The sequence below is a fragment of the Triplophysa rosa genome, linkage group LG19, assembly GCF_024868665.1.
Source record: "Triplophysa rosa linkage group LG19, Trosa_1v2, whole genome shotgun sequence".
NCBI classification, from domain to species: domain Eukaryota; kingdom Metazoa; phylum Chordata; class Actinopteri; order Cypriniformes; family Nemacheilidae; genus Triplophysa; species Triplophysa rosa.
In genome coordinates, this window is record NC_079908.1 from 14814804 (window position 1) to 14834227 (window position 19424).

The 19424-nt window shown below is 39.7% G+C and overlaps 1 protein-coding gene across 9 annotated transcripts in view; it reads right to left on the reverse strand.

Annotated features, from left to right (window-relative positions):
* The window catches only part of vav2 (vav 2 guanine nucleotide exchange factor), a 146241-nt gene that overhangs the window by 22207 nt on the left and 104610 nt on the right, over positions 1–19424 (reverse strand). For 5 of the 9 annotated variants that reach the window (XM_057360645.1, XM_057360643.1, XM_057360642.1 and 2 more), the window contains exons 4-9: positions 17388–17456; positions 6949–7054; positions 6816–6830; positions 5174–5272; positions 3755–3823; positions 3442–3542 (exon numbers count right to left, since the gene is read on the reverse strand). In XM_057360645.1, coding sequence (XP_057216628.1) covers positions 3442–3542; positions 3755–3823; positions 5174–5272; positions 6816–6830; positions 6949–7054; positions 17388–17456 — 459 coding nt within the window. The remainder of the gene's footprint in view (positions 1–3441; positions 3543–3754; positions 3824–5173; positions 5273–6815; positions 6831–6948; positions 7055–17387; positions 17457–19424) is intronic. The other 4 variants (XM_057360650.1, XM_057360649.1, XM_057360647.1 and 1 more) reach the window with 1 other exon arrangement.

Below are 19424 nucleotides of genomic sequence, written 5' to 3' on the forward strand. Positions count from 1 at the left end.
ACTTAAATGAAACATAACTAATATGTCTATTAAGTATTCTAAATGAAGAAAGAACCCCTGAGCAATAAAATGTTCCTCTGGGTCAGCTAATTAAGAGAGAACTGATACAAAAGAAAAGACATATGGATGGTGATAGACAGTACAGGCAAGCTGCCAGTCAGACAGGTGAAGAAAGATATTAAAAAAGCATAAATATGACATGATCTCAGTAATAAGACCCTGTGGCCTTGTGTGTTGGAATGGGGCCGCACTGCTGCTGTGTCGTGCCAAAGTGCACATTAGGGCGAGCGCCCACGGAAGACTAGCTCAATGAGGTGACAGGCTCAGAATTACATAAACAAAAGAGCGCGGGCGAGAGAGGCGGTGCTGTCACGCTTGCTCTGCGTGATGCTGCCCGCTGGGCTCGGGGAAGAGCCTTGTAATGGGCCAATTACCTATGCAAACTGACAAATGGAAACAATAGGACTGCCTCCTCCATCTCTATTCTTTGCCTTTCTTTTTATGGAGCCCATCGATCCCTGTCACCAACTTAAACAAATTCGATCACTGCAAATAGCGTATAAACACGGAGTAACGGAGTTCAGCCTAATGTTGCTTAAGCTAATGCGAGTTTTCTTTGGACTCCAAATGGGGGTTGGGTCTGACAGAACAGAGAGTCTGCCGAGCCGTGCAGTCATTACCGAAACTGAACTTGTGATTATCATTACCTACAGCAAAGTAATGCAGAGATCAGCCCTCCCTGTGTGAATGCAAATGCTCCGGTCCTCCACAGCTGTGGTACTGAGTCTAATGCAAAACAAACTCTCACAACTCCCATCAGTGCCTTTACGACACTTCTCATTGGGAGAAGTCATTTACCCACCCGAGAGATAAGAAGATATCTATGGAAGCACTCAAGTGGAGGTTAAATTAGAGGTCTTATAAGCAGAGAAGAAGATTAAAGAGAAACAATGTCGTCTTTAATGTGCATTAAGAAGAACAAGCGATTAAAAGCATATAATGACTTTAAAATGAGAAACAAAGCTAACTTAGTGTTATTAATTCGCTCTTCTGTCAATCTGTGGACTTTTTTATAAGTTTTCTGTCTGGTAAAGGATGATGAACTAAACCGCCAGCTGTCAGGAGTGATTATTTCACTCGATTTCTCTATTTTGAACTAATCTTATTTATGCGGTTGTCTTCATTAAATGCCACTCTGAGTGATCATTACCATTGTAATTTTATACCATAAATACACGCTAATATCTCTCTATCACAAGTTTCAGGCAACACTGAAATCTCCATTGAAAGTGGCAACCCCTAAGACAAAATATTTGATTATATTCTCTCCCTTATGTTTTAAAATAATTGAATAATTATTGGAGCTGCAGTGAACTGAGGTAAATAAAAAATATTGTGTATTTTCTTACTAATGTGCATAATTAAGTACAAAAAAAGGAATCATAATTATCAATCAAATTTATTTTGTGGAAAAATATAATATTTCACAGCTACAACATAAGAGTATGTTTAATATATACAGCAGTGGAAAAAAGAGACCATTTCAAAGACCTTTTTCAGTTTTTCGGAATTGACTATTTATAGGTATGTGTTTATGTAAAATTATTAGTTTTGTTTTATTCTGTGAGCTACAGTACTAACAATATTTCTCCCAAATTTAAATAAAATGATTGTTTCTGTTTCCATTTATTTTCAGAAAATGAACACTGGAGAAACAGGTCAAAATAACAGAAAAGATGCTCTGTATTTTTTGAGACCTCAAATACTGCAAAGAAAAAAGTTATTCACTTTTAAGCAATACAACAGTAATATTTGTACATGTATTTAGGAAAAGTTGAAAAATGTTTTTTTTGGATAACCTTGATTTTTAAAATGTATAGGAGCAAACCATGTGCTGGTCAAGGACGGTAAATATATAAATAAAGAAGTCAGACCGCACATTCACTTGTGCAAACTCTTATTAAACCAACTTTTCGGCTCCCAGCTTTTGTGAAGGACTTTCTTTTTTAATTATATATTAACCTTGATTTTTATCAGTTTTCATGTGTCTTGTCATTTGTGTCAATCCTGAGGATTGATTTTCTTAAAATTCAACAGACACTGGACTGGCATGTCCACAACACATCTAGAAATGCTGATTGAATGAAAATTCTTTATTCTCTTTATTTTTTCCATAGCTGTATATTAGGTCATTTATACTGGAAAATTCCTCATAGACCACTATTTGCATGTTAAATTGCTGCAATAAGTGGAGTATGTCCAATGTTTAATTTCTTGTAATGTATATGTAAAACAAGAAGAGTTTTTGTTACCCTTGCATTCTACAGACATCCAATCCAAAATCTGCTGCAAGGGTAATTCTTAAGATCTTACTGCAAGGTCATCTGGCTGCTTAATAAACCAGAACACCAGACCAAAGTTCTCATCCCTAAGGACACACGCGCTCCAATTGCAGTGAGGTCATAATTTTTTGTTACACCTCTTTGGTTTTATTAAGTAGGTCCCAGTTGGGATAAAACAGCGATTGTGCTGAGCACAGCAGGAGCGGAATTCTCAAACAGAAAACTTATACAGAGGACCTCCGTAATGCCTATTAATGCGAAGCCTAATGTAGTGTACCATGGCTAGAATAAGCTGACTGTTATAGGGTCTGTCACTTAGTCAAGCCCCAGTGTTTCTCAAACCAAGAGGACTGCAGGGAAATGGCATATCTCCGAGCTGATTCAGCGACAGTCATGGAGCAATGACCCGGGGCGCTTCAGGTATGGTATTTAAAATTGTTCTCTGGGTTTGTGAAGCATACAATGTATTAGTGTACCCAAAATGAAAACCTGCTTATTACTCCACGTCTTTCCAGCTTGACACTCCCCTATTCCTCTTGAAATGAATACAGAAAAGGATGGATTTTCTTTAAAAATGACCCTTTGGACATGAGAATAAATAAGAAACAGGCAAACAAAGTCTCCACATACTGGCTACCCAAATCCTAAATTTTTCAAAGATATACTGTTGATAAAATAGTGTTATAGTTGTATCAGAACCCCAGGGTATCTGTCAACTATTACAGATGGAGTAACTAACACACCTCCCCTTGATTCTCTATTATCTGCTTATTGATTTTTGATACAGAAGACAAAAAGAGCACTCGAAACAAGAAGCGTTTAGCTCTAAAGCAGCAGACTTCCACAGACAGGTCTATTTTCTTTGTAAGCCCTGGGGGTTTGTGAGCTCTGATGAGGATTTCTTTTAAAATAGCTGGCCCGCTGGTGTGATGGATTTTTCGGGGCGGGTGACCGCAGCAGACGCCATATGTGTGGCGATCTTGACTTTGCCTCTCTTACTTGAGGTCAGTTTAGTTTAACAAAGGCTTAGGGTGTTGACAGAACTGCGAGATGTTATAACAGAAGTGACAGTGATGAAGTGCCTCACAGAGGTACTGACCTCTCCTTGAAGTCCAAGAAGGTTTTTCCCAGGCCAATGCCTCCGCTCACCATGGATATTTCAATGGCTCTTAGCAGAGCGAAGTGGACCTTGATGATGTCCTGTGGAAATGAAGAATCACCAACATCCATCCAAGCATCATTTATATAAACAAAGCAATAAAAACAGTTGTTTGCAGACTTTTTTTTATCAAAATTCTATTATTTGTTATACTGTAAATTATACTTTGTTGGCTTGTAATGCCCTCAGTGTGTCTTTTTTCCATCAAAAGTCCTATAGTTTATAAAGGCAGGCAGAGCAAATGATCACTCACCTCTAAATTCACAAATATAGCCTCCATCTCCTGTGGAGTTAACACTTGCTTCAGGGGGATCATGTAATTCTACAAAAAAAACAGAAGTAAAGAGATACCCAGCAGCTCAAAAAGAACACCCCAGCATTGTAATAACACATAATAAATTCACAAGTTTTCAAAGCCAAAGCATAATGAGTCTTACACTGTTATTCTTCAAGCTAACAGTCAAACACACGCTGCTGTACCGAGACCGCGTGCTCCTCGTGGTCCGTAATTGTCTTTGACAAACAAAAGTCAAACGTTGTTTGTTTAGCGCGGCTGCTGGCTGGCTGTTCAAACCAAATAAACTGAGATATCCAGGCAAAAGCATCTATTCATTTGTTTCTATTACACTGCAAAATGAAGGTTGAATTTCAGGGCGGCATTAACACGTTTGGTTTCATTTTCAGTGATGATCAACATACAAAGCGTCTGCGTGACTCTTACGGTTTCCATCAGACAGGGATTATTTACGTCTAATAACAGTACAAAATCTTAGGCAACACGGCTCAAATTCCACATGTTGTGTGTGAGAGACCAATTGGGTACAGGACCACATTAAACATCCCATATTCAATCAAGGTTTGTACGTACAAGCGTATGTGCATGTTATACCCAGAAGGTTCAATTGAGCGTTGTGCCAACAGTATTGATTTTTCGCGCTGACACATTTTCTCACTTTGTGGCCAGTCTGTGGCATTTCTGCCCTGTGATTGACCTCACAGTCCAGAGGGCAAAACATACACACAAACTCACATGGAACGAACACAATTTTATGCTGTTTGATGTCAATATAAATCAACATCCTTAACTTCCATAACGTGACATATTTCTGAGTGAAACTGGGTAAACGTATGATGGGACTTTTATTCATCTATAATTGACTGGGTTGTAAAAAGTACACGTTTCGGTCTTAAATTTATACAGTAATAAATCCGCAGGGGACTTAAAGAGTTCACACAAAAAAGAAAATTCTGTCATCATTTCCTCACCCTCTTGTCATTTCAAACCTGTATGACTTTCTTTCTTCTGCAGAACACAAAAGAAGATATTTTAAAAGAATGTTGGTAACCGAACAACGGCTTGCATTAGTTTTGCATCCATACAGTAGAAGAGAATGGGTACCGCCTTCGTTCGGTTACCAACATTCTTCAAAATATCTTCTTTGTGTTCTGCGGAAGGAAGTCATACAGGTTTGAAATGACAAGAGGGTGAGGAAATGATGACAGAAGTTTCTTTTTTGGGTGAACTCACTTTAATGTACTCGTGTCACCAAGGCTCATTTTTTCTGTGCGTCTATAACTGAGTTTGCTCTCTCTTTATGGTAAACCCTAGAAAGACCTGACCCAGTTCCAAGCCTTTCACTCTCCCCAGTGCACAGACTCACTAGACTCTCACCTTCTCAATGTCCTCCAGTGTCTTGTAGTACTTTGCTTCAGTCTCCTGAATCTCCACCAAGCAGCAATTCCTCTTGTCATCCTCCGTCATGCCCATTTTCTATCATGGGAAGAGGAAACAAACACACAGACCATGATGCTGTTGGTATTGTTTCTTAAGATACCAGTCCAGCACCTTTACACTCCTGTGAAAGACACCAAACTTTTATTCAAGGGAATTCAGGTAACAATCAGGACAGCCAAAGCACATACTGTAACAATTGAAGACACAGGGGATACATTGAATATTTCACAATAGGACTTCAAGAGCAACACAAACAAAGTTGAAACGTGTTTTCTTTCATTCAAAATGACATAAACTCCAGTGCAAGGCACAAAAAGCAACCATAGAAAAGTCACAAATGTGGTTTTGATGAGAACTTTCAAGCAAAATGAGGCCAATTCACAGAACAATAACAACAGAAAATGATCTAATAGAGCAATATGCATTCCATTAAATGTAATCACTGGGCCTTGGTGTTTTGTGAGCTTGTTTGGGAGAGTTGTGATAAGGCTGAAGCGAGGAGAAGGCACGCCAGCTGGAGACCAGGACTGGAAGGAACATCAGAACACACATTTGAACATCTGGGTCTGGCGGTGCACAAGGCCAAACCAAATCTGCTTGCATCCAAATTTAAGATCACAAACAATGGCTTTGTTAACAAGCGAGACAGAGAGAGACGGCTTAGAAAAGCAGGATAGATCCGTCCAAACGGCCACCTAGCAACGCTATTGCACAAAGCAGCCAGTATTGGGAAAGGCAAACACATCTGTGACTTTCACTGACGAATGGGGCATATGTGGAATTGTGACATCATTATCTGTTGTGTTTTTATCAGCATTTGGGAGCGATTGTGGTCAAATCTGGAACTCATCTGACGTGCCAATAATGGTTTGAGAAGATATAATTCGAGAAAATAGTCGAAAGGAGGCTAAGTGTGTGCCAACCCACATCAGCAGATACACCTCCGAGTGTGATTTTGTGTGTGCGAAGGCGGGACCCAGCAGTCTTCTCTCTCTGCGGGAGGGATTTCCTCCCTCATGGTTTAAAACAACCTAACATTAGCTCGCTCAGAGAGACAGCACGCACTTTAAACTCAATCCGAGAGACAGGCGGACATTAGCACTGGCACATCCTTTCCTTCATCATATCTAGGCAAAGCAAGACAAATCACGCCAGTCCAGCTATAAAATCAATCTTAAGTGTACTTTTCTGTGACATCATCTCATCATTTATATATATTTTTATTTGTCCTGTGCAGCCAACCTGTGAAATTCTGCAGAAAGGATTTAAACATTGCATTATATTGTGTTTACAGTTACATTCTAACATCATAAGGGTCAGCAAGTGATGAAGTATTTTTCTTTATTTGAACTCTTCAATGAATAAACATGTAAGGGGCGAGAACTGTGCAGAACCTTGTGAATGACAGTCGAGTGCTGGCCTACTTATGGGTCGAAAAACATGCTTGCCTTGGGTTGTTGCGTTCTTTATATAAGCACAAGGGTCTCAGAGGTATGAGCCGATACACATTTACAGGGAAGGACAGAGGAGCACTTGAAGGAGCTTAAGATAGTAATCTGCGGTACAGCGCGACACTTACCTGCATGTATCTGATCTGCAGCATTGAGGAGGCAAAGCAGCAAATGTAAGCATGGCAAGTTAACCCGCGCACAGCTGTGGGATAATGACATCCATCCTCTCTCTCTCACACACACATGCGGCGTCTTACTCACCATGGGCTGTCTAACCTCCACCTTGATGATGTCCTCGTAGATGTCGTCACCGTCATCATCGCAGGGGACGCAGTCGTAAATGTCATCCTCTCCAACGTCATGCTCGCTATGTGGAAAGACACAGAAAAAGCAGTGGATTAAAATACAAAGCTAATAGAAAATACAACTGCAGAAAAAGTCACATATAGATGACCATTTCTCTACGACATCAGACTCATGTCCTGATTATCTTCTATAATATGTTTATCAGAAGGCACAAAAGCCCTGAGACATTGGCATCCGTCATGGCACACTGTGCCGTTGTCCTCTCAGGCGGGTAGAAGAACGGTCAAAATAAAGCAGACTGACATCAAGGTGTCCTTCCATGCCTGGTCCCAGCTGTGCTTTCACAGCAACAATCAAATCAGTCATCCATCCCTCCCTAAGAGAAGAGCTTAGTCTCGCCAGTGGCTCAACCTGACAGCAACAAGTATCTTCCTCACTTTCGCCGATGTGTCCAATTGCGGGCAAAAAGAAGTGAGAAAAGCTAATGCAACCTGAATCAAACGCCTGCCCAGGAGACTCATTGTCTCGGAGAAGAGATATAGCCTTGAAGGCACAACACAAACACACCAAAACCGATAGCGAAATGAACGCATGCTTTTATAATGAGATACAACAGTGGTATATTTGCATTTAATGTGAGCAGATGACAAAGAATTTATGTTTTGCTGTAGAGACCGCAATTAGCATTTAACAACCCCAGTCGTAGGATACTCTGGAAAGCTATATTGCCATTTTAAAGGATTTTAATAAGCCGGTAAGAAGATTACTTGCGTGCTATAAAAGACCATGACTTTGCTATTATAACGCACTTACTCACTTTGAGTTCTTTAACAAAATACATTTTCATTTTAACGCAAATGAAGGTTAATTCTTGGGAGACAGTTAACTCGTAACATCAAAAGAGAGAAATTATTGGTCCACATGCGGATGGCTTCAGGGAGTTTCGGTGATTTGAGACAACACATCCCTTAAAATGTTTTATTTGTGACAAGCTTGCGGTTAATATCTGGTAAATTAGCAGCGATGTATGACAAATGTTTGCCACATGAGCATGTTTGTGTTTTTAGGGATACCAGACTAGCTGCTCTACACATTTTTCATGAACGAGATGCAAATTAAAACCTAAAGCTAGGCCCTGCCACCCTGCTAACTTAGTCTATGCCATAGAAACACGTTTTAATTCTTTTAAGGTGGGATAAGCCACTACTATTTTTTTCTCACTATTTTTACGCTATATTAATAACCCCACGCCATCTGATCTGTAGACTTTATAAATATTCAAGCCATCTTTGTTTATATCCAGAGCAGGTTTCACTGCATGATGGGAGAAGAGCTGGCATGATGGATGGAGGCCAGCATGAGTAAACAGCCAACAGAACGGTGGTTGCTGGTCTGGCAGAAGCTGCTGGGTGCTAATCCGTCAGTCTGACCTTCTCTACCTGAACATCCAGAACAGCCATCTAAAACGGGAACTTAAAGGGATACTTCAGCCCAAAAATGAAAATTCTGTCATCATTTACTCGCACTTAGATTGTTCCAAACCTGTGAGATCGGACATTCTTCAAAATTTCTTCCTGTGTGTTCAGCAGAACAAAGAAATGTATACAGGTTTGGAACATTCTGGGACAGAATTTTCATTCTTGGGAGAAGTATCCCTTTAAAGAACACAGCAGCACAATTTGAAAGCAAACCTTTAAAAACAAATTACGATCATTTACACGCTAGTGAAAAGTATTATTTCTGAGTGTTTTATTAATGGAGTGACTGAAACGTTCTTGGTTTGTGCCTGTGGCTGCTTAATAAAATTAATTCTCTGTTTTGTGAAAAAAAGGTAGATCCAGAAATTTGGAGCTCCTGGGGCAATGTGGTTAATGTGATGTATTGCTAGAAGGCCTCATTGGAGAGTTTGTTTACACATGAACATCTGGCTGTGTTTTTGCTCCTTTACTTTTTTCCTCAAATTTTGCTTATATTTTTGGATTTTTTCTTATTCATTACAGACTCACAGCATTCTAAAGCACCATAACCAGTTTACAGTATATGACTGTGCCTACAGTAATTTCATACAATTATATCTAAAGGCAAATTTACGGTAAAATAATGTATAAAACCGCAAGTATTATACGTAAGCTGGTCCTTATTATTCAAAATCTTTAAAGGGGTCATATGGAGCAAATCACGTGTTTTTCTGTGTCTTTGGTGTGTTATAAGTTGCCCATGCATGTATTAGACACGTATAATTGCAAAAATGAAAGTGTCGGAACAAAAGATGTATTCTATCTAAAAGTGAATGCTCACCCAGACCTGCCTGAAACGACCCCGTGTGACCACACCCCCACAAATCTATGTCAGTTCGTGGTATGATTTGACTAAGACCGCCCAAATGTATACGCAAGTAAGGTGGGCGTACCTGTCAGTACAATTGCTTTGGAACCTGATGTTCCAAATATGGTAAGAGGCGTTACATTTCCGTCACACGCTTGCAGTATTCCACCAATCACTACGCACTGGTTAATTGGCCAATCATAGCTCACCTCGCTTTTCAGAGCCATGAGCTTTGTAAAAAATCTGCGCGCTTCAGTGAGGCGGGGCAAAGAGGAGATACAAACATGCACGGTTTGTGGAAAATACAGCGTTTTTGAACCTTAAATCGTGTATACACATTGCATTACATCTAAAACAAACCATAATATTCGTTTTAGCCGTGTCATATGACTCCTTTAATTCCAATAAAGCCATTGGAAAGTTTTGTGGAAGACTGTGATGTCAATCAATCCGTGCCACAAAAGAACATCTCAAAAGACATTGAAATGTCCAAATGCGCACTTTATTAAATCCTCTTTTTATTATTAATATGAATGGTACACAGACAAGAAAACCTTTGCCTTGAAACTCCCGAGCCTCTGAAAGAACCACAAAACTGCTAATTTCAAAATAATTACCTGACTCAAATGGCTTTTTAAATGACAAAACATGACATGCATGCTCATATCTGCACAGACGGTAGGAAATGGACAAGCTATTAAAAAGGAAAGGTGCTGTCCTCAATCTAACATTCAGCGTTGTGTCCACACAGAGAGAGGATTGTTTGAAGTATTAATTGAGGCTGTATAGTTCACACTGAGGGGCGGCTGACTAGCTGTCCTCCCTCATTAGCCGAGCTGACATTCCCTGATTCCAGACCCGCTGTCTGTCAGAGAAAAGAAAGAAAAAATCTCCCTGAATCACACAGCTCTCAAACAGAGGAAGATTTTGGAAAGCTTTATCCTCTGACCTCAAATCCCGGAGGACAAGCATTAGCTGTGTTATGTGTAGGGCGTAGATTTTGAGGTCGCGTGTGTGTTAGGTAGACTATTTGGAGACAAAATCTGACACAAAAAGCAGAGCGTGTGCCTTTGTCGCTTCTGAATTACGGGGTTATGTTTTGATTTAACTCTGGATGGCAAAAATAGGTCTGCTTTTGCACGCAATGGCATGACCCCATTATAAGCTATAATGCTTAAGGGCCACAACCCTTTGCCTACCATGAGCATAAAACCCCAAACCCTATGAGGTTAAAAAAAGAGCATTGCTTCATATAGGAATGCTATCATTTAAAGACCAGCCCTGCTGTCTGTCAGATTAATGTTATGTAGGATTATCTGATCTATGGTTCTGGTGTGGTGGGCAGGCATTAAACACATATAACATACATCTGAAACTGCCAGTGGAAAAATATGATAGACTAGACTGCTGTATGATTGAAAATTGAGTCCATCTAAATGTTTAAAGTGCGGAAAGAATGTTTTAACCGGGTAGCCGGGTTCCGTTTGGGCCGACATTTTAAATGATGAAACATTTTGTGGTCTCAAGCTGTCGAAACCATCACAACCATAGAGGTTCCTCTGACACCACTAGCGCTTATTTTACATGTATAACAGCATTCTTGAACGTTTTCTTACGCTTAGCCAACCACAAACCCATAAGGGAAAACCATGTTTAGAGCATGGCAAAGGATCCATCTCAAACTCAGCGCTGGTCCCAGTAACTCCGTGTGAATGAAAAAATGAACACTGGCAGATGCCTCAAGTACGCACGCCATATAGACTGAAGGCATAGAACGTAAAAAGATCATTTGATTGTTGCTTGATATCTGCTGCATTGACCCAGCCAGTGACTCTATGACTCCTATGTGTTGCAGTCAAGTTTAACACACTGGAAAGTGCAGACGTGGTGGAAATTTGTGTATGTTTTCACATATTTAACATTTGTTATAAGGCATGACCCTGACTCAGAAAACTCCCTGGTCTGTAGAGATTAGGCAGGGCTTTCTCTAGTCTACCCACTTGTCTGGAAAGAAGACAAACATTGCAGTTATGGGTTCTTCTTCTAGACTTTAATGGAACCCTAAATGTAAAAAACAGCAATAAAGCAAAGACATTTAAAAAGTCATTAGACTATAGCTTTTACAATAAAAATACATTTTGCATTTATTTTAATTGTAATTAAAACTGTCACCTTTGTCAATAAAAAACGAATAATGTGTTTTATTCCAAATATGTAGCATTGTTATATGTAAACAAACTATATTTGCAACCCATTGCTAAATAGAAATCCAGACCTCTGAACTTGTGTATTAACGCCCCACGCGTCTCAGTATGTGCAATATATAAACAATATAGCATTAGAACTTCTCCTCTTCCAGCCAGCTGTCATTGAAAGTAAGCCATATATTGATGGAGCATATATTGAAGGAGACAATATATGGTTACAATTTCCAGACTACCTGGTTGAGACATTCTGTACTATATTTGAGGATTCATTACATTTTTAAACGTGTCCATCATCCAATCCGGGGTGTCTGGAGAGACAGCTGCCAAAAGCTGCAGTTTATCCCTCAGAGTGCTTTAGCCTGAGGCTCCACTACCCATAATGCTTCTGGTAAGAACATAACATACTGTAGCAGCAATCGGTTCGGATAGAGTAAATCTTTACTGACATGATGTACATCCAGATATCTGATTGCTATATGACTGAAAAACACGGCCTGTTCGCTCAAATTGAACAATTTCATGCTTTGTCAGTTTCTGGGTGAACACATTAAATATAGTGAAATGAGGCAGTGATACTGGGAAATCAAGTTGGGTTATATTAAACGTGAACTCACAAATTAGCTCAAAATAACTCTGTATTTGCAATCCTTCCATATTCATACGACTCAATTACCAAGAGCAGTCAGTTCAGCTTAGCGCACACCTGAATACACAGTGATAAAACCCAGTCACTGGTTCAGGGACGGTTAGCTTGTCATAACACTGAGGTGATAGGAAAATAAAGACGATACTTTGTGATGGAGCTCCCTTTTGAACCACTGTTAAATCACAAAGCCATTAACCAATGAGCAGCGGGCTGTATAAAGATGACAAAAATATTTTTAAACCTTTGAAATGCTAACCATAACTGGCACTAAGGAGTTCACATGTACATTATGGTTGGTTTTTCTGCCTGGACATGACCATAGACCATTTTACATTACGGTCACTTTTATTTATTTAAGTTACACACAATATAAACACTTAAAAATGTAAAATGAAAGCCAAAACACCACTTAAGGACTGTGTTTTATACATTGCCCAATTTATTTTTAAACTGTTTAAAAATGCTGGCCATAACCAGCATGATGGAGAGCCGTCTACAGGGCTTTTAGAAGCTCTTTTAAAAAGCAGTGTCTAGGTCATCTCTCTCATTCGAGACTAAAGAGCCTTTTTAACACCATTAACGTTTCACAAAAGCACCTTGATTAGCACTTTTCCACCCTTTATTCCTCTTTACTTCATCCACTGAAAGACAGTCTTTTCATCCCTGATCGGCCCCACGCGTGGCACGCTGTTGAGAAACATCTTCAATCTAACACAGACACAACACTTAAATGAACAAACCTATTGAAGCCATATGATGGTGACTCACTGTTTGAGCTTTGGCAGCTCTGCAGGCCTTTCATGCACATTTCCATTTCCATTAAAGCAGACAATGATATCACAGTCCAATTAAGAAAGCTCAGAGAAGCGCTTGTTAAACTGTGTCCCAGTGCATCATATATGGGACCTTTCCATTAATCAGACTGCAGCGGAACTGAACTGAACCATATTTATGGTTGTAAAAGGTCATGGGTCCACACGGATGGGTAGTTTCATTAATTCTGTCAGATACACTATTACATAACCGGCAGTACATTGAGTGTGCTGGGTGTGGGTTTAACCTCAGAGATGGAAACAGAGATGTATTTCCACATGAATCTGCATGTGAAGAGCGGTCAGATGGCAGACGGATATCGAGAACATTGAAGGAGGTCAGCAATCACTTCAGGCCATATAAAGCAGCACCTGAAGTCCTGTCAAATTGGATCAGCGCAGAAGACCGCACACGCTAGAAATGTCAAAGGTCTACATATGGCCTCACATACACCTGGCCCTAACAATACAATACGACTAGGGATGTAACGGTATTGTAAATATCGAAGTATCGCGATAGCATTTTTTTCCGTTACTATCGTGGTCGCATGACGATAGATCTTCCAGGCAAAGTGTAGTTTTTTCAGCCGAATGGAGCGAGTTGAGGGAAGCGGGAACTACAATTCCCATCAACCCATGCGTGCCCATCATCCTCTGCGCTCTGCTGCCGCCCGCTACAGATCAAGTTGAGCGAAAAGGGCGGATGCCGCTAGTGGCATAGAAACGGATTTACAAATTGTTGAAGCTAGGGCTGGGCAGAATGACGGAATATTCCATTACCGCGGAATAAAATGTCAACCGTAAGAGATTTTTCTATTCCATGTATTCCGCGGAATGTAAATAAGTAGGCGTGGTTAACTCGGCGCTCTGCAAATTAGGCACTATTCTGAAAAAAACTAATGAATTAATCCACCCGTAACAAATGAACGTATCAAACATTCTTTTGACCTTCTTTCAGTCTGTAGTTTAGTGATCTGCTCCAGTCCGGCGCTTCTCTCACCCGCAGTGCTCGTGCAGGGATCTGCACCAGCGTTTAAAAAAGCTCATTCTCAACACGTATTTCATAAATCAGGTTGTTTTGAAAAGCTGTTAATAGTTTTATAAAGTTTAACTTCAGGCGAGCCAAGGTGAAACTTGCGTTGAAATGCGTGATGATGCTCGCGATCGCTTTGATGTGACGCGCTTCTACCTCCAGTTTTGGGAGACGCGTGAGGAGTCACCAGAGACTCGCAGTGCAAAAACAAGCCCGAGAATCAACAAACCTAAAGACAGAGAGTCGCAACACACTAAAAGTGCTCATCTAATAGAGAGTGAAGAGCGATAAAGACCTACAGTACAGACCCCATGAACACCAGTTTATAACAGTAGTCTACAGTACTGTACTCTCATTGTTTGTGCATATTCATACTTTATTGTTATATATGTTGTCTATCTTCCTACTGTATATGATATAGCCAGAAGATAAATATGAATAAATAATACATCTGATTATCAGAACTTAATTTGATATCTTTAGTACATTTTCATAACTTACCTACATTTTAACTATGGTGAGCATTTAAATGAACTGTAATAAATAAATTAGTTAAATCAATCTAAGAAAAATGAGGTATAAAATATAGAATTATAATGGGAGATTGTTTCATGAAATATATCGTACCGTGAAATAAAATGACTCATTCCTTGAAATAGATTTTTGGCCATTCTGCCCACCTCTAGTTGAAGCTAAAGCGAATTATAAATCGCATGTGTGGAAGCATTTCGGTTTTCTGTAACAAGAAACGAGAAAAGGTGACGGACAGACAAAAAACAATATGCAGACACTGCCAGACTGCGGTGAAGTACAATTCGGGGAATACGACTAATATGAAGAGCCATTTGTTACATCACCCCGAAAAGTTTCATGATGATATGAGGAGAAAAAAAAATAGCAGTGAGTGAAGCAGTGAATGAGGCGAGTACCTGACTGGTTGTGAGTTGTTAAAAGTTGACAAACAACTCAAACTTTTTTCATTTTAATATTTTCATGTTTCATGTTCTCAATTTTTATGTTATTAATTTTTATGCTATTACTGTTCTTTACACTTTAAAATGACCTAATCTAAAAATAATAAATGTGATCTTTGTTCAGTCATAGTTTAATAAACACTTATGCCACATTTTTCCAAGTCTTCATTTGTTTTGTTTTTTTTCCTGCACAAAATCCAATAAATATCGTACCGTAGTCTTCATATCGAGGTACTATGGTATCGTGAAATGTTGATACCGTTACATCCCTAATTACGACAACAAGTTGTAGCTTGCACAGAAGTTTTATTTGGAATATATACATAATATATATAAACAGGACATATGCTGTACTGACAAACAGTGCGTTCTTAATATGAAATTAGATTTAATTCTTTCAGACAAAAAACGGGAAATGTTGAAAATGTAAATGCTAATAAAAATTAGGGAAGCACGATAAATTATCGGCCATATCGGTATCGGCCGATAAATGGTCATTTTTAATGTTATCGGCCGATAATCAAATTTATGCCGATATATTAAAGTCGATAAATCTTACATAATTTCCTCTAGTTAAACTATTTCATCTGCACGCTGCTCGCAGTTAAAATACAGTTCAGTAATTCACTTACTGCTATTATCAAAATATTGCTGATGTAGGTACAGTATGTACGTACAGTATTTATGAATGTGTAAATTATAGAAACAAAAGCATATTGTTTGAATCAGACTGCTGTCTGAAGCTTTCTGTCTTGAGACCTGTTAGACATGTGGCTATTGAAGACATTTTTCTGGAAGAACATCTATATTTGTTTATTAAATAAAAAATATACCAGAAAAGTTTGAAGGTTAAAGAATCGTTAACTAGTGTAAAGTAGGCTTGGTACATGATTTTCAGGGGAAAAAAGAGAACTAATGGTTACCTTGTTTTCCGCTGTGAATGTTTTCAAATAAAAGCAGTTGCCCACTTTTTGCCTTTTGTTTCAGTCTTAAGGAATTTTATATTAATATTTAGATACTGTATATGGGCCAATATATCGGTTATCGGCTTCCAATGTTAAAGAATTATCGGTTATCGCATCGGCCAAAATTTACATATCGGTGCATCCCTAATAAAAATATAGCAGACACATCTGTTATACTTTCCTAACAAAGTCCACAACCTGTCTATTATGGACGGCTCCTATAATAAGGCCATTTGACCAGTGATTGAACTTCACACCTGTAGAAGCCTCCGCTAACACACCAGCAAGTGTGACACTGTCCTCTGCAGATGAATGACACCCATCCATCCCGCTGTCTAATTATTCTCCATTAATCAGTGAAGAATCAGGCCTGTCACCACTGTCACAGCCCCCTCCTCTTCTCCTCACCCCTCCATAGCACCCTGTACTTAACACCCACACTGACAGCCGGCCATGCTCTGAGCATGGCACAGGGCTTGCATTGTCATGGTAACCAGAGCAGCAAGCCAAATTTATACCTCAACACTAAAGAACTTCATATTAAAACACAATTAAAATGGAAGAATTATCATTTAGACCAGGGGTTCCCAAAGTAGGGGTCGGGACCCCCAGTGGATCGCAAGGCTGCAAGGGTGGGGTCGCAAGATGATTTCCAGAAATCATTTTTTATTATTAGGAATAGCGTATTTAATCAATAAGTGTAACAAAACATAAAAATAGTAGTTAAGTAAAAAATAAAACCATGCAAATGAAAAGCCATCAGCCTTTTGGAATTTGCTCCCCCTCGATCGTGACCCCTGAGGTGATTACGTCACATTAGCAACTGCATTAGGTCAGGTGCAGCAAGTCCATTTACAGCACCACGTTAAACATTCCCATATGTGCACACAGATTATTTTATCCGGCTTTAAGTTTAGGATGTTTTTTTGTCTAAATTTCGACCAAAGCAACGCAGGGAGGCCAGTGGAGGAGGGCGGAGAAGCGCAGCAGACAGAAAGGCCATCGTCCTCAGGTATGAAAAGAGGCCGGCGTTTGCATAAAGAGGACATCCATCAGCACCCAAATCAGTTTGATGAACTTTGACCATCTGTAGTAATAGTTCATGGTTTATGTATAACAACAAGTCAAATAATGAGTGAATAACTATGAAGTCATATTATGTTAGACTGTGTTCTTTTGTGTTGTCATTATGCGCGTGTTTGGATAGACCTAATTAGCGCATGTGCGCAGTTGCGCGCAATGTTTGTATACTTTAGCCAACTCTGAGGATAGTGGGGGCCTCGAGTCCCTGGCACTGTTATTTTGGGGGTCGCGTGTTGAAAAGTTTGGGAACCCCCGATTTAGACCAATTGGTCTTGATCAATTAGAAACAACATCTGGACAGTTAAGTCCTGCCCATTTTAGGAACCCTGTTTTCCTAATTGCCACTTACTCTGCCAACTCCTCCAAGCTCCGGTACACATCATCTTCATTCAGTGCTGTGTCCTCTGATGGAAAGGGCCTGGGGAGAGAAGAAAAAACTGTTAGCTATCACACAGCCCTCACACACACACAGAAGAAAGAATATCCATCAGTCATGTAGCGCGATTCACTCCTCAACATCCATAATTCAACAGGTGGGTTTATTTATGAGTGGTCCACCTTCTCCATGATTGACACTTGTAACAATGTGACAGATGTTTAAAAGGCACTTATCTGATTTTCCACAGAATACTGCAGACGCAGTGAAAAGCCTGAATGACACAAGCTCCTGCAGGTTGACAGGAACACCGAAACTCAAATACTTTAGCCATCTCCTCGACAGCTGCGGGTCAAACTTTGCACTCCTCTGAGAGCTGACCCGCCAGGGTTTTAAATCCAGGGCTCACGAATATTTGAGGTCCAATTAGAAAGCAGAAAGCAGGCAACTGATCAATTATTCAATTAATGGCACGCCTGTTCCTCCAGAGATCTCATCAAATCACTTAATCTCACACATCGTGTGGGGGCAAAGGTGCCGCGCAACATGCAAAAAACATGAGCCTCCGAAAATAAAGAGATTTGAAGGCAAAGCTTGTCACATTCACTTTAGCGTGTGTAGGGCACGTCTCAATGTCACAAGGTTTAATAGATCTGATTATGACTAGAAGAGGCAATTCTTAACATGGGCGAATCTGCACTTCATTTTCCACATTTTTCAGGATGGAAATGGCACAATAAGCGATTTTTATGAGGAGCCTCCTCTATAAAAAGCCTATCTGTGTTTGTGTTTTCATAGTGGCATTTAGTAGGGCAAGCATCACTATTATATCTTTGATTTTAAAACAGAGATGTAGGGTAGGCTCATTGTACTGTAACTAACCACCTAGCAACCAAATACACTTAGAATACCTTAGCAACAACCCTGGCAAAAGCACCCTTAGCACCATGGCGGCAAGTTTGGCACAGATTTTCCGATGAAAATGCAGAAATCTGGTTGACGTTTAGCCATTCTTCAAGCATAACTACACGATTTGTGTCTCTACAGAGCTGTCAAACAGCACTGCTGAGGGAGAAAAGAAAAGAGGGATAGAGAGAGCTATAGGGTATTAAAATCTGTGACCTTCAGTCATATTACTACATGCCTTTAACACATGATCTATGTAAACTGTCACTTGTTTGTTTCAGTCTCAGAAACTCACGTCCCCCTTCATTACCAATGGTGACTTGGGCCATCCTCACCCACATAATAAAAATGACAAGGTGACGAACCCCTCACACCTTAATTCTAGACTACAACACAAAAGAGACAGAGTATGGTACAGAGGGATGTATCTGACAACTAACAGAATGTCACACTTTGCTTTAGACAGCCACAGACCTTCTGGATATATGCATAAAATGTATAGAAAAATCGACACAAAGTGGTATGGTTTACCGGGTTGTGCTAGGCAGAAAACATCTTGAGGCTACTGGGTCATAAAGATTCCCTAAAATGCATGCAATGACAGGAAAAAAATTCGCCATGGCAATCTCAATTGTATCGCCACGATGGACGGTGACGGCCACATCATTCATTTTCTCATTAGGGTGCATCAGAGTCATCGTGGACAGAAAAACAACCCTCAAAAAGATGCATGATGTCTTAGGCCTGAAAGAATAAGTGTTCCTTTCACATCTGATTGCGTCTCTATGTTAAAATCTGACTCATTCTTACCAAAACAAAGCTTTGTGAAGACTGAATATTAAAGACTAGAATTCACATCAAAAGGATGTTGTGTAGCATGATGGAATAAATGAATGCTAGTAAGATAATTAGCTTCTTTGCCAGGCTTCATCAAGTAAATCACTAATGAAACATCTCCGGTTCAAAAGGACCGTTTCCCATCATCTGCAGGAGCTTTCTCATAAAACTGGGTTAAACCTGAGCACAAATGTCACGCTAATGAATCAAGTAAATTAAACACTGCTTCCACAATCTCCTGTCTGTTTTTAATTTTAAAGCAACAAT